General features: G+C 38.9%; 1 protein-coding gene across 1 annotated transcript in view; it reads right to left on the bottom strand.

Annotated features, from left to right (window-relative positions):
* Window positions 1–512: 512 nt before the first annotated feature.
* Window positions 513–15,151, bottom strand: part of rassf3 (Ras association domain family member 3) — a 57,107-nt gene continuing 42,468 nt past the window's right edge. Inside the window, exons 3-6 of the mRNA XM_079817977.1 lie at window positions 9,387–9,494; window positions 7,042–7,297; window positions 4,026–4,141; window positions 513–3,020 (exon numbers count right to left, since the gene is read on the bottom strand). Coding sequence (XP_079674103.1) covers window positions 2,871–3,020; window positions 4,026–4,141; window positions 7,042–7,297; window positions 9,387–9,494 — 630 coding nt within the window. The 3' untranslated portion in view covers window positions 513–2,870. The remainder of the gene's footprint in view (window positions 3,021–4,025; window positions 4,142–7,041; window positions 7,298–9,386; window positions 9,495–15,151) is intronic.

The raw sequence follows: 15,151 nt of genomic DNA on the forward strand, positions 1-15,151 counted from the left end.
ATCAAACTCACACATACACTGAGGTGTAACCAACAATTTACAATAATTGTCATCAAAACTTTAGCCATATTTACATCAGAACATCCCTCCAGAGTAGTTATATTGACAACATGACTAAGCAATTTGACCTTCTTATTCATACACAATGACACAAGGACTTGTCATTCTGATGGCACTGACATGTTCAATGACACAGATATTTACTTTTGAGAGATGAACTAAGGATTTTGAGCAAGAGACCGGCTTGTGCAGGTAATCCATGGTGTTTTGCTATTTGTACGAATTGTTTTGAGAAATGCACTTGCTGTTTTGCAAATGTCGAGGATGATTCGAGAAATGTACCAAAGCGACTGAGAAAAACTGTAATGCATTTGAATAAAAACGTGTTTGAGTTGCAGATTATGGGGGGTGGAGCTGCTTTTTGAGCTTATGCCAAAAGTGAGACTTTTTCAGCATGATCCTTCCAAGAGGAGGCAGTTCCTTCACACACACAAACAGATGACAGCTGCAGTGACTTGAGAAACATTTAATCTTTATTTAAAGAAACCATGTCTTTAACAAGAAAGGCCACGATTGGTAACAATACAAACCCTCAAAGAACCTCCGTCATTGTCAAAAATGCATGACATCTGGATTCATTTGGATTGTAATTATGCATATCAAGGACAATATTCATGCCAACAGAGTCCTCACTTTATCTTAGATATATATGAAACCTACGTCATTCATAAACATCCACAAAACCACGTACAACTTACAACTGTGGAACAAAAATGAGAATTTTTGGCAAATGTGTGAGCAAACCGTCTAACTGTGCTGCTACGCAGAAAGATCAACAGCACTGGCATGTGATGTCCTAAAACAGCCATAAAATATGCATGAATTAATATAACACATGCACGTATACTTAGAAGTATTGAAGCAGTTCACTCGTATCCACACTTTACGTATGTGAATACAGTTTAACATTCATTCACAGTCTTACTCTACAAACAAAAGCTTGTTTATGAAAAAAATAAATCAAGTACTGAAACAGCTTTAATTATTAAAAAAACAACCAAAAAAACACGACTGAGCTTCCACTAGATGCAATGCCGTTTAAAGACAGTGGAAGACAATAGGCATCTGATGAAGACTAATAAAACAAAAGAACTCCCTGAATTAAAACAAAGTGCCCAAAAAGCATTTATAAAATTACTGGTCTGATCCCCCTGACAAATCCTCTTCGATTGCATATATTGAGACTGTTGTGATGTTACTTTCACACAATAATTACACAAATGACTCTAATTTATAGTTAACCCAGTGTTTACAATTAAAGTTAGATAGAGACTGTAATTTAACCTCAGTTTATTGAGGTGTACAAACTGATTGCACCAGGCAATTTGCTTCAAAATTAAATTAAACTATGCATTTTAACTATATCTTTGGTTAGAGGTTATAAAACCAATAATAACAAAGAAAAAAGCACACAATCTGTGTCTAAGACCATTGAATTAGCACAGGTGAGACTGCAAAGATGTAGTTACAGCAGTTGAACACAAGGTGTCGCTACCTCGCTATGCATTAATGTTGCAGTACCCATCAGAAAACCGTCATGCAGCACTGGCATACAGAAATTCAAATATAAATGAGTGTACATTTTAAACCAGCTACTGATACACAAGTATCATTTAAAATCATCGGCATTAGTGTTGAAGTTGTGCGCTGCTGTGACAAAGGGAGCACTGACCATGAACGTGTCTGCGTTTATTTAGCTGTACCTCACAACAGTAACATTTCAGCTACATCTCCATGCCATTGAGAAACGCATGTGAAATAAACTTTAGCATCCTCCGGATCAGTGTGATTCTACATATAAATCACAGACAGAAAGGGAGATCACACTGCAATAGCTTAAATCGACCATTTTCAGGCTGTAGCGTCAAAACAAACAACTTCATTACTTATAGATTCAGTCATTTGTCCGACAGACGTCCTCTTTAAACGCATGTTCCAGGGTTGAGGAGATCACTGAACAATGAATGCCCTGTTGACTGATTATCTGCTCAAAGCGGAGGTCACCATGACCCGTCGTTCTCTGAGAACGAGTGTCTGACCCTGACCAACATCAGTCAGATCTCCAGCTCTCCGTGACACTTCCTGCATACCTTCCAACATCCTCTATGCTCCCTTTTCCAACTTCATGAAATCCGTTTGAACGCTTATGCATACTTTTTCAGATTTCATTCGTATTCATGCCATCCGTTCAGCAACTAATGATTATGACATGCTACATTGCTTTAGTCCTCATTTCCTGCCCCTACATCACCGCATTCAATCTTGTCCATCACAAACATACGCTTCCTGTCCGTTTGGCCTCGCATGGTTTTCAGGTCACGTGCTCCGTTTGTCCTCAACAGCACATCAAATGCCAACGCTATCTTTGGTAGGGCACATTATGACTGAATTGGTATTTAATATAAAACAAAAATAAATCCCCAATCCCATCAGTTTCTGGTCGATAAGCATATTTGAAATAAAATAAGACTCTTTCAGTAAAATAAACAAAAGAATAAAACTTCACCCACATAAATTAAAACAACAAAAGAAATATTTACAAACCACAGCATCCAACAATTAAATAAAAAACAATTTCACGTTTGCATCATTCACAACTTCACGAGGTAAAAGAACAGAAAACATGAGAAATAACTGCGACGGCTGAAGCCGCGAGATCACAAGAGGGCGGAAGGGTAAATATGGCACCTGAGGTGCATTTTGGGAGGTCAGTGCTCTCCTCTGAGTTCTGAGACGGGGTGTCCACTTGGCACAGAGACACCTAATAGTGTTCATTACAGACAGTGACCACTAGAGGCAGTTGGTTAGCTTTAGCCCGGGCCGCCCACTGCTCTCATGGCCTCGTCCAGTTTCTCTCTGTAGGCGTTGTAGCGTCTGGTTATCGAACAGACCTGGTCCTCCTCCTCTTTTTCCAGGATACGGAGGAAGTTATGCAGTTCGGGGATGGAAAAGGCGTCCCACTGATGAACGAGAGGAAGAGGCATGTTAATTCCTTCATTTTATTCATGTCAGCATCAAGGCTATCTTCATGCGAGAACAAAGTGAATAACAAAAGTCAAACAATTAACAATAAACTAAACACACTACTGTTCAAAAGTTTGGAGTTGATAAATCTTTTTAAATGTCTCTTATGCTCACAGAGGCTGCAATTATTTGATAAAAAATAAAATTAAAAACAGTAAAATGTTATTACAATTTAAAATAACCTATTTCTTTTCTTTTTTTTATACAATTTATTCTGAATTGTCAGCATCGTTACTCCAGTCTTTATTTTAAGGTGACGGTTACATTGTACTTACTCAAATAAGTACTGAGTAATATTTATGCACTCACTATAGAGTTAGGGTTATGGCTAGGGTTTGGTTTAGGGTTAGTTACTTGTAATTATGCATAATTTACTGTTATTACTAAAGTAAGTACATGTAGTAATGTTTAACTGTCTCACCTTAAAATAAAGTGTTACTAAATTCTAAAATAATTTCAGGTGATACTTTTTCCAAATACATATCTGAATAAAAATGTTCAAATATTTTAACAGTCATTGGAGTTGACAAGGAAGGCATGATGGGGGTTCTTTACCTTTCAATAAATAACCAATGTGAATCTTTGAATGCTGCAAATGGCTTTTATTTATTTAAGATTAACTGTAACATAGAAACTAGGGGTGCACTGATACCATTTTTTCACAATGATCCATATCTGATACTTACAATCTGAATATGGTCCGATACCAGTGCCGTTTTCGTTTTTCTTGGATCATCATAGAATATCTATACTACGGTGTGTGGAACTGATGATCAATCTTTTATGTGTTAAACACAATCCACTAAATGCCAAGGACATCACTAGACCTACTTTAGGGAGGCCTAAAATATTCATCTTCTCTGTGATTTGTTTTTTTTGTTGTCAACCATTCCACTGCATCTTAAACTTCTTACTGTGTGAAAAATATAGAGAAACCTCACCAGGACTTCGCCGGTTTGCTGCTCCTTCAGGACAAAGCTGAGCGTGTCAGTGCTGGGTCCCGCCACCAGACGCAGGAACAGAGGGTGTTCTTTCTCAGACAGCTTACAGGTGTACACTGCACACATACAGACACAAAACCACACTATTACCATCACAGGCACTTCATTCACAGAACCTAGAAAATAAACAACATCAGGCAAGAATTAGGGATGCATCAGGAAGGTCAACTTTTTTTTTTCTCGCCACTGTAACCTCAATGCATTCGGGTCCATTTTGACCCGGAAGAGATCAATAACAATTTGTAGTAAATGCATAGTTTTTAGTAAAGGAACTATGTGTCGCACGACTATGAAAATACACAACTTTATGCATTTCTTTAGGAGATAAAACAAGAAAATGGATGAAATATTCCGAATGATATCAATTTACAATCTGACTTGTGATGCAGCCTGGAATTAAACCAAACCATGTTGATTCGTCTGGCCAGAGGAGAACTGGTCCCTCGACCAAGTCCACAGTTTTCCTGCGGATTTGGGCTACTTTTAAGTTGTTTCCACGGGTACATTTTTTTCTGTGGGTTGATTTCCACCCATATAATTAGGATTTCAGTGCTCCAACACCCCCAAAACATCCCACAGATGTACAAATTCGGTGGAGAATTCAGTCGCCCGATGGAGAAAAATCGCATATTGGGCTATTTTTGCTGCACAGACCTGGAAACCCTGCCCTTGACTAAACCTGGTTTCTTGCCTTTTGGCTTGCTTAGTCGGGGACACTTTACATTCGGCAATATTATTGACTTGAATGCACTGACTTGAATGGAAGATGACATCAATTAATCTATAAAAGCAGTTCTAAAGAAAACAATGAACTCATTCTTTACACAGTTATTGAACCAAAATGAATCAACACTAAACTGATTTCAACTGAATAATGAGTGCTTACTGTTGTCTTTTTAGAGCGGCTTTATAGCAGAACTAAAGTCTGTTTGCATCACTGGTGATCATTTTATTCCTGTTATCACTGTAAAGCTGCTTTGAAACAATATGCATTTTATAAAGCGCTATACAAATAAACAGTAACCTTTTATGTAATTTAAAGGACTTGCAATTGTATTCTAATAATGACCTGCCACACCACAAAGAGGAAGACACTCCAAACTACACCGCTGCTGAATGTTGATAGCATGCCAAATTTCTAAGCAAAAACAAACTTTAAGCACGAAATAAGGAAGAGCACCACCTCATATCAGGAACAAAAGTTAATTCTCTAGAATTACTGTGTTTACTTCAGCATTATGGGAGATTTTCCTCCACCCAGAGTGTTGAAGAGGGCGCAGACCTGCATTTCTTCATTCTTGAGGAATCCTCTCATCTCACTTCCTGTCTAATGGGGGCATCCTACTGCCTCCGGCGGGGGTTAATCAGAACAAGCAGGGCTGTTATTATGTCTACACTAATGTGGTTGATTCATGATTTTTTATAGGCCGTGCCGCTGTGATATCACACATGAGGGTCTGTCTGTTTCTATAATGAGCTCTGAGATGGGAGTTTATCAGCATCTAAACTTTAGCATTTCTTAAAGTCATCTAGTCTAGACGAGCCGTTTAACAGCACGACAGCCTTGTCACACGCATTAAAAACAGCTGTCAAACACAGCGTCTCACACATGCATGTGCTGGAGATCTCTCACGATGGCGAGACCTCATGAAAACGCCCCGTCTCAGACGGTGGAGAGAAAAAAATATCACTGTTCCAGACAGCCTCCTCAGCAAAATTCCCCCATTGGCAACAGCAGTTATTGGCTCCTACACACACACTCCTACAAAATAACTGAAGATTAGTGTAATATCTCGCCATATTATTATTATAACGCTCAGTTCATTAATTCACTGCGACTGAATTGACTGCACCACGGCGAACCAAAATTGTTTGCAGTATTATTATTGTTTTTGGATCAGTAAAGAAAAATGGAGTATATTAAAACAAGTAGTTGACTAGAGAATATTAGGTTTAAAATATGTGAAATCTTAAATACATTAAATAAGAGGTGAAAATAAATTATTAAAAATAAAAAATAAATAGTATGGACCGACTAAAGAATTATAAAAAGAATTTTATATAGATACAGTATATTACTTGAAAGTTGGATTCAATGGATAATACAGAATCATTTTGTATTTTTGACATGATAAACAGTGATTTTTAAGTCATTTTGCTTTAAATGCGCAGTCTAAATTAAACAAGTTAATATAAAAAGACTGTTTAAGATGGCATCTTTTCTCAATAAATATGCACAGCACTGTAAAGTCTGATTTATGAACGAACGACTCTTATGAGTCGATTTGTGTAATGATTCGTTTCTGTCAAATAAACGAGAGCACATTCCAACCCGGCACAAGGATTATGCAGGTACTTAAAATCACTGAGCCATATGTGCGTCTGGCTTCCTGCTGTGTGTGTGACGTCAACAGGGGGCTCAGACAGTGGCTGGGGTCTGTCAGAGGAAGGAGATGGACTGGAAACACTTTGACATTATGGGAGGAAAACCAATGCTCAGGAATTCACCGTTTGATGTCAGATCCTGAAAAAAACTGCTTCTAAATCTAACTAGTCACTAGAAAAGTTGACCATCCTGACCCATCCCAGCGCAGAATATCCCTGTATGGCAATGAAATATGGGGAACGAGGCTGGTTAGTGTCTGCATTCAACAGGTTGGCACAGACAACAGCTGGTGTGTATGTGTGTTTACTACGCTGGCATGGTGTATTCTTGGCACATGCGTTCACATATGCTTAAAACACAGGCCTGTCCTGTATGTGTGTGTGCTAGATGTCAAGAACGTTCATAAATACACACACATTCCTGAGATTGACCTATTCCAGGAATGCATCTGGTCCTGCCAAAACACATACTGTATACACTAGGGGTCCTGAGTCATTACCACGCTAGTGCTGGTGTACTGTACGCACACATACGCTGATGCATTTTCCATATTCATGTTCCGCGTCTCACCTTGGTCTTCTCTGCTGAAGCGTTTGAACAAGGCGAACTTGGCGGGGTTGTCGGCCACGGTGAACTTTTTCAGCAAGGCTTCGATCACCTGCCGCACAGTGTTGGCGCTGCTGATGTGCAGGGTGTTTATGGAGCCGTGCGGAAGGTAAAACGCCTCTTGGCCTTTGACCCCTCCTGCCCTGCCTCCTTTCACCGTGATGGGCCTCCGCAGGTCCATCTGCACCCCGATGAAGCCTGTGTACATGCCGTTAGCATTCTGCAGCGCAGAGACAGAGGAAAGACAAACAAAGACATTCAGATTAATGACTAAAACAGCAAAGATTTATTCTGATCAATGAGCACCAGTGTGGAGGGTTAGCGCAAATGAGCAGCAGTTGGGTTTGACAAAATGACACAAATGTAATCAAATGCATTTTCTAAGAATGTCTCTATCAGTTAGTTTTTCAGAAAATCAGTTCCTTTCAGCCAGGTAATTTCAAAACATACATATCATATATTATTAGTTGTCTTTAAAGTAAACGTATGCGTTAGGGTTGGGCGATGTTTACCAAATTGGCATCAGACGATGTCTACAGTGAAACATCGCGATGGACGATCACATCGGGGTGTTGCGTTTGAGCATTAAGCTCTGTTAATGTGGCGTCTGGAGAAAGAGAGAACGTGCACAGAGCTGAAAGGGCTTGAATGAAGCGCGTTTGGCTTTAGATAAAACTACTAGACGGATATAGCGTTGAAATATCATTACCACAAACAATCCTGAATGCTTGTGGTGTGATCCGCACCGTTGTTTTGACGCTCTGCTCACTTCAACTAGAAAAAAAGAAAGCAAGAATGCAAGCATGCCGCGGTCCGCCATTTGAATATCATTGGTTTAGTTTGTGTAAAACATCTAGTAGCCTATAATTCGTTTGGCATTTTTTGCACAATAAAGTCTTTAGCGTTTAAATTGTGTTTATTGAACTATTTTGAATGTAATTTGAATTGTGATCAAGAACAACTTCATTATTTGCAGGGGGGTGGCTCAACATCGTGACGTCTGTCTATTGGCCCAACCCTAGTAGGTTGTAGTTGATCCTCACAGTTTGTGTGTCCCAACAATACTGCTTTGGTTTTATGACTAAATCAAATAATCATTAATTATAGGTTTTCTTAGTCACTTGTTAGCTAAAGAACTGCTTAATTTGATGAGTAGCTTCAGTTTCAAAGCAACTTCCTCAACACTGTTGAACACATCTTGCTGTGTTATCTGACTGCATCCAGATGGAGCTCAGATTTGAGGTTCTTCTGTCTGTAAGCTCATTAGTCCAAGTGGCAGCCGTGACTGCAGGCTACAGGCGAGACACGGGGGGTGTAATTACAGCTCACAAACCTCCTCTGAAACTCCATGCATTGCTCTCCACCACACTGACACACAACCCCACTGAACACAGGGCTTAAACTTAATGATCCAAGACACGGTGTATGCTTAATGAGGAAAATGTCAGATATACTAATACAAAGTGTTTGTGCCACGTGGCTCATTTAAGTCTAGTCCGGTCTAAACAGCATAGAAACAGTCTGCGATAAACAGCTGGACAAAGGTACAGTGGTAAAGTCCTTATGGCTGTCACATGATACATTAGGAAGCATGATAAACAGATTACAGCATGGACAATGATGAACGCTTTTATTTAAAGGGACAATCATAAGTATGAGACTTTGAAAAAGAAAAAATTGCCTTCATTTGGTTATACATGTTTTTAAGAGGTGTAGCCACTGAGCAAAATATAATAAAATATTATGTTTTTTTATTAATATTATGTTTTTGTTTTTTGGGGTCATGAGTGTCTACAGAGATGCTATATACGGTTTAAAAAATACGTCCTTCTCATATGACAAAAATGGCTTCCTGCAATATTTTGATTGGGGATGCACCGATAATTCTTTATATTTGAAAGCCGATAAATCTAAGCCTGTTCTCATTATAATTATTATGTATTATATCAGAACTTGCACTTAAGTGTATTTTCCTTTTTTGAAGTGATTACAATAATATTTCAAGCTATTAAAAATCATCAAGGCGAACAGTGCGCTTCTGAAGGAAATAATCCATTACTTATCGGCTTTAAAATATCGGCCAAACTTTCTTATAGGGCCAATAACATTAAAAAAAAAATAATATTGGCTATATATATCGGTGGGCGATAGATCATGCATCCCTACTTTTAATCCATAATGCATACAGTAAAATTCTAGATTATATCTTCTGGAGATCTGAGCTGACAAACACAGCTTGAATTTTGAAAATGATTAGTGATTCGATTATTTTATGATCTATTTGTAAATGCCAGAGATCATTAACTCACCAGTGTCATTTTAAAGTGGTCTCGTGAGTCTGCGTTGTACTGTTCGACCTTCTGTCTGATGTCCTCATGAGTGAGATGAGTGCGCAGCTCTTTCTCTTTCTCCACATCCTGAAACACAGACAATGAACATAAGCATTTAGCAAACAAAGGTCAGCACAGGTCAACCTGCAGCTCATTTTGACTGCAGAAGAGGTTTGACTCCAGTTCTGCTGAATAATGAATCCATTCAAAGCGAAAGCTTCTTTGTCAGGAGCCTGCTCCTGATGCGGGAGCCCAAAACAGCCCACACATCCTCTTAACTGGTGACATCCATGTGTAGCATAATGACAGATATAGATTATTCAAACACTTATCAGATGAAGAAAACTGATTATCCCACAGCAGATAGCAGCAGGGTAAACAAATAATTGCATTTTATTTGTAATATAATTGTAATATTCTTGTTCCTTAAGCCAATGACATGAACATGATACGAACCCTTTAAGTATTTAAAATAACGCACTTTTCTGGAACAATACAGCACAGCTACAAACAGAAAATTGTATGAAATGTGCAGTGCACTCTGGTCTTACATGGTCATATCACTGATCCGCTTTCATGAGCGCTCAAAGCTCAAAACAAAAGCAGAGAGCCCCTTATAAGGGAAAAGTCCTGGGCTGAAGTGACAACACATTAATGGACAAGGACCTTCTCAGCTAACAGAGTACAGAGGCTGAATACTGTGTGTGAACTGTTAAAGACAGTCGTAATTCCCCTCCTGCAAGGGCCGAGACTGCCTGGGGATTTTGGAATTACAGGTGGTTTGGGGTTGCGTGTATTGAACTTTACAGTGCATGACTCACACGGTTTTCATATCCAGAAAACATCTACTTAAAGGCTAAACACCTTTTCAAATTCCTAAGTTTATAATAAAGCCCTAAAGCTCTTAGAATAAACATGTTTACGAGCAAAACTACTACACTCAGCTATATAATTCTTGCATTATTCTTTCTTCAGTAAGTGCAGCCTTACAATAGGATAACATGACAACATAAATAAATAACTATAAATATGTTTATATGAATGCATATTTAAGTTCACTTCATAATTTAATATCCAGAAAGGGATTTTCCCATGCCGAATGTTAGCATGCTAAAGCAGAGCACCTTTACACAGAGACGCTGCATCTACAAAATTATTTTTAAAGCCACGCCAACAAAAGTATTACCATCTAAATAAACTCACTAGTGAGACAAGTCGACTATCCTGACCCCTCTCAAGTTTGGAAGAGCAGTCCATTGGCTCAAATATCCATTCCTGTGCTACTCTAGTAAGGGTTGGTTACACCCTTAACCTCACCATAGCGCCTTCAGGAGCATTAAATGGGGGATATCGAACAGATTAACTAAGTATCAGCTGCTAAACCACTGCAATCAGATATCTTATGTTCGAGACTGCTTGGACAGGTGGCTCATGATTTTGGAGAAAGTAAAGTAAAATAAAAATGATGTTCTCACAATAAACAGACACCTTATGTGCCCAATAGGACAAGAGCTTAGTCTTTCCACTACTTTGGACTAGGGATGCTCATTTCGGTTAATTTTCCCAACCGACAACCGCCGCTCATTATCCGAATATTAACCGTTAACTGATAAGATTACAATATTGAATTGGCAAGCATTAAATAAAAATACAATTGACAAATGTCTGTGACCTGTTAAAACGACACCGGTTTATTTTACCGTGCAAACTGCAGCTTACAGAACAGCTCAACAACAGAACCTGGATTCACACTAGGGCTGTCAAATAAAAACTAGATCTTTGAATATTTGTCGGAAAAAAAAAGCACATTCAAATACAAAAACAGTGCATACAAATTTTTGGTAGAGGCGCGCAAGACATGACGATGACGGAACTGACGCGGTGTGTTTATCCAGTACAACGCGGTGCGGCTGTGTTGTTAATTTGAAAAAGGCGGAAAAAACTGTGAGGACTCGGGAGTCAGAGAGAAAATGGGCAACCTGTTCGATGGTGTATACTAGAGATGCTCCGATCAGCATTTTTGGGGCCGATCACCGATTACCGATCACCAAGATCATGATCTGCCGATTGCCGATCACTGCCGATCACAGAATGGCAATCTTTTATCTATAATCTTGCAGAGTTTGCACCATTTGTAGAAATGAAACTAACTCTAAATTAACTGAGTCAAGATCTTGAAGAACCACCAAGTGTTTATTTTAGAAAATGAGATAACTTAAGACTATTGTAGGCCATCTTTCCCAAATAAATGTATATAATAAATGTATATAATTCTCACCTAAATATTTGATCATGCAGTGCATTTTTGTTTTTAAAAACAATTTTTCAGGTAGGTCTAACATTAGTATTGAGGTAAGAAATACTAAAGACATTTAATAAGAAATCAAATGTAAATTAATATTGGTCTTCCCTGAATAAATTAAATTAGATTAATCCTTACACTTAAGGTTGCAAAAGTTAGTCATTCAAGAGCAGTGGGTGTCATAAAGGTTCAACACAAGACAAAGAGAAACTCAGAGACAGCAGCAGTTTATTCGACAGCTGTCACTTTAAGAGTGAACACGGTTACGGTTACATGCAGTTGCACAAATGTTCACTCGCGAGTCACGACGGGGTTTACGTGCATACTCGTCAAGACGGTCATTTAGTACATACATATGTGTGTATCTGACCATTTCAGCGCAATTTGTACTCGCAAGCTTTTTGTGAGATGGCCTGTGTGTGTGTGTGTGTGTGTGTGTGTGTGTGTGTGTGTGTGTGTGTGTGTCCAGACCGTGCGCGCGAGTGCGGTTTGAACACTGGCAAGACTTAAAAATAAATGCAAATGATAAACTTTAGTGACAATGCGACACTGCCTCGATTGTGCAAAGTGGCAAATCCTGTGTCAACTGAGCACCTCGATTTTAGTGCACATGCGATGCGCTGATGTGAAGCCATTTGAGCATTTTGAAAGGGAGAGAGAGAGCGCGCGCACGCTGTGATTCACGCGCGCTGTTTGTGAACTTATGTCCCACAGAACGTTTTCAAATGACTGCGAAAGTTATCTAATATAGAAATATGAATTGTACCTCACCTTCAGCATTATAATTATTTTACCCGCACTGGAAAGAGAATGAGACGGTGTCGCTGCGTATTATGCCTGAGCTCTCACAGCAGGCGCGGGGTTTATGTGTCGTCAGCATGCGATCGGTTCATGAGATCGGCCTTTTTGGAGACCGCCGATCAACCATCCCAAAGCGATTATCGACCGATCATGATCGGTTGCCGATCGATCGGAGCACCCCTAGTGTATACAGTCAGACACAGAGCAGGGCAGAAGAAGGCAATCAGGGCTTTGGAGCAGGAGATGGATATAAATGAAAGAGAAGACACGCTACCTGCTGACAAAAATCCTCTAAGTTGGTGGCAAAATCATGCGGTATAACGCTATGTATCCACATATTGCGCAGCTGGCAAAGACACACTTGATCATACCTCACCAAAAAACGTCACTCGCTGCAGGTCAAGTTGACTGTTTGGTGTTTTTGACGAACAATATGTAGATGTTTAGTGAGTGGAAATGGATTGTTTCTGAATGTCTGTTTGCTATTTTGTGTTACGTTATCTGTTGAAGCGTGTTTTCTCAGGTTACTGATGCACTTGCAGTTTTATGCATTTTTGTTACCCAATTTTTAGGCATAGGAGACAATACAGTACTTTTTCCCTCTAACATTAAGCATTGCCTTTAGAATTCGAATTTTGATAATATTTCAGAAAGAATTTCAAATTTAGCTTTTCAGCCATTTTGACAGCCGTAGTTCACACATTATCAAATTTTCACGCACCTGCAGTGTCTGACAACTAGGGTTGGGTACCGAAATCCGGTTCCAATATGGCACCGGTACTTATATAACCGGTATGTACCGGACCGAATCAGAACGCAGATTTCGGTTTCTCATTTCGGTGCCAAAATTCAAACGTGCTTTTGCGCTTTGGCTGAGCCAGAGACAGACGCTCAGCGCTGGTCACATCACAACTCATGACAACTATTCAGTGTTTTCAACGACATCATGTTTATTTCAGGTTTCAGACATTTAAATGTTCATAAGTACTAGCAAAAAACACACACTGATGTCTATGAAAGCGGCAATGACAATCCTTTCAGACGGTTATAATTTGACTAACGTTACATGTTTTATTCACATCAGATAAATGCACATTATATAGTAACTATATAGTTTACTCTATTCTTCTTCCAGTTCACTGGTCACTTACTTTCATGTATTTTGTAAGACGAGAATGAACTCAAGTGTTGTAAATCCGACAGATCCGATTCTGAGGCGCAAACTAACATGGCGCCGCCCATTGCGCTTTATAGATCAACTAACACACATTGACTCACACATTTGAACATCAGATAGTTCGTGACACAGTTAAGAAGTTTGTGAATATTTTGAATAAAAAGAAAAAACGAAATAAACCCGATACAGCTGAGCTGTCAGCGCTATGGCGGCTGCTGTGTGTCATGTGAGAAACATGACGCGTCACCATGGAAACATTAAGGCGATGCGTTCTAAAATATTTAGCCAGAGAATATGATCATATTTCAAAATAAAGCTGAAGCTCGAAGCTGGTTTGTAGCAGAGCAAGAATACAGACTCTGCTGTTATTACTGTAACTGTTTAGAGTTATATTAGGCTTGTTGTAGTTGGGTTAGGTGGCTTAGGTTTTACTGTGAATTTGTAAATATGTCAATTATAATTTGTAAATAAGTAAATTGTGTTTTGTATTTATTTATATTCATACATTTAAGTATACATTAAACTTTTAATAAATGGTTCAATTTAAATAATAAATAAATAAATAAATAAAAAGCCATTTAATGTCATCCACCTCGTTTGGTGGCCTTTTAAAAAAAAAAAAGTATCGGTTCAGGCACCGTTTAGGCACCGGAACCGTTTTAAAAGTATCGGTTTGGCACCGGAATCGAAAAAAACCCAAACGATACCCAACCCTACTGACAACAAAAAAAACTATAAAATAATATAAATAAAAAGCATAAAATAAATAGGCCTACACTAAATATTTAGCAAGCCCACCTCAATCCACAATCCCATTTTTTTTAAAGTAACATGTCTATGTGATGTGGGTTAGTCTGGAGCACAGCCTGTTGACAGACCCGCGGCAAAAAACTGATGCCCCGGGAAGTGGCCAGCCTCTGGAAGCGCCTTTCATTTGCTTTCCCCCAGTCAAGAGCTTGTACTACTGCTGTATTTTAATACTGCATAGCATATTTTGCAAGTAACTTTGGTCAACCTTTCTGTTGAAATGGTCCCACACAGTAGGCCTACTTCTTTTCCATTGCTTCATTTTGCGAAATATGTCTGTGCAGGCACATATGGTTGCATGTGTCGACGTGCCCAGTGAGTTAACAAATATAGCATATTTTTCTTTAACCACGCAGGAAACAAAAAATAAAAGACCTTAAAAACAAAAAATACCTTTAAAACCGGTCAAAATTCTTAATTTCAGTTAACAGTTAAGCGCTCAATATGAGCATCCCTACTTTGGACGTGCCAAAAGTCACACCAAGAAGGTCATTAGTTTAATCACGTGAAGTGACCATCCTGACAAGCACAAATAAGAATGGAAAACAATACTTTTGTCGTCATGTGTTCAGATCAGGCCAATTAACCAGAAGAAACACTCTTATATGAAGTCACAGCTACAAGCCGAGAGCCCATTAATCCCCCGTTCACCACAAC

The sequence above is a fragment of the Gobio gobio genome (genome assembly GCF_949357685.1).
Source record: "Gobio gobio genome assembly, chromosome: 5".
NCBI classification, from domain to species: domain Eukaryota; kingdom Metazoa; phylum Chordata; class Actinopteri; order Cypriniformes; family Gobionidae; genus Gobio; species Gobio gobio.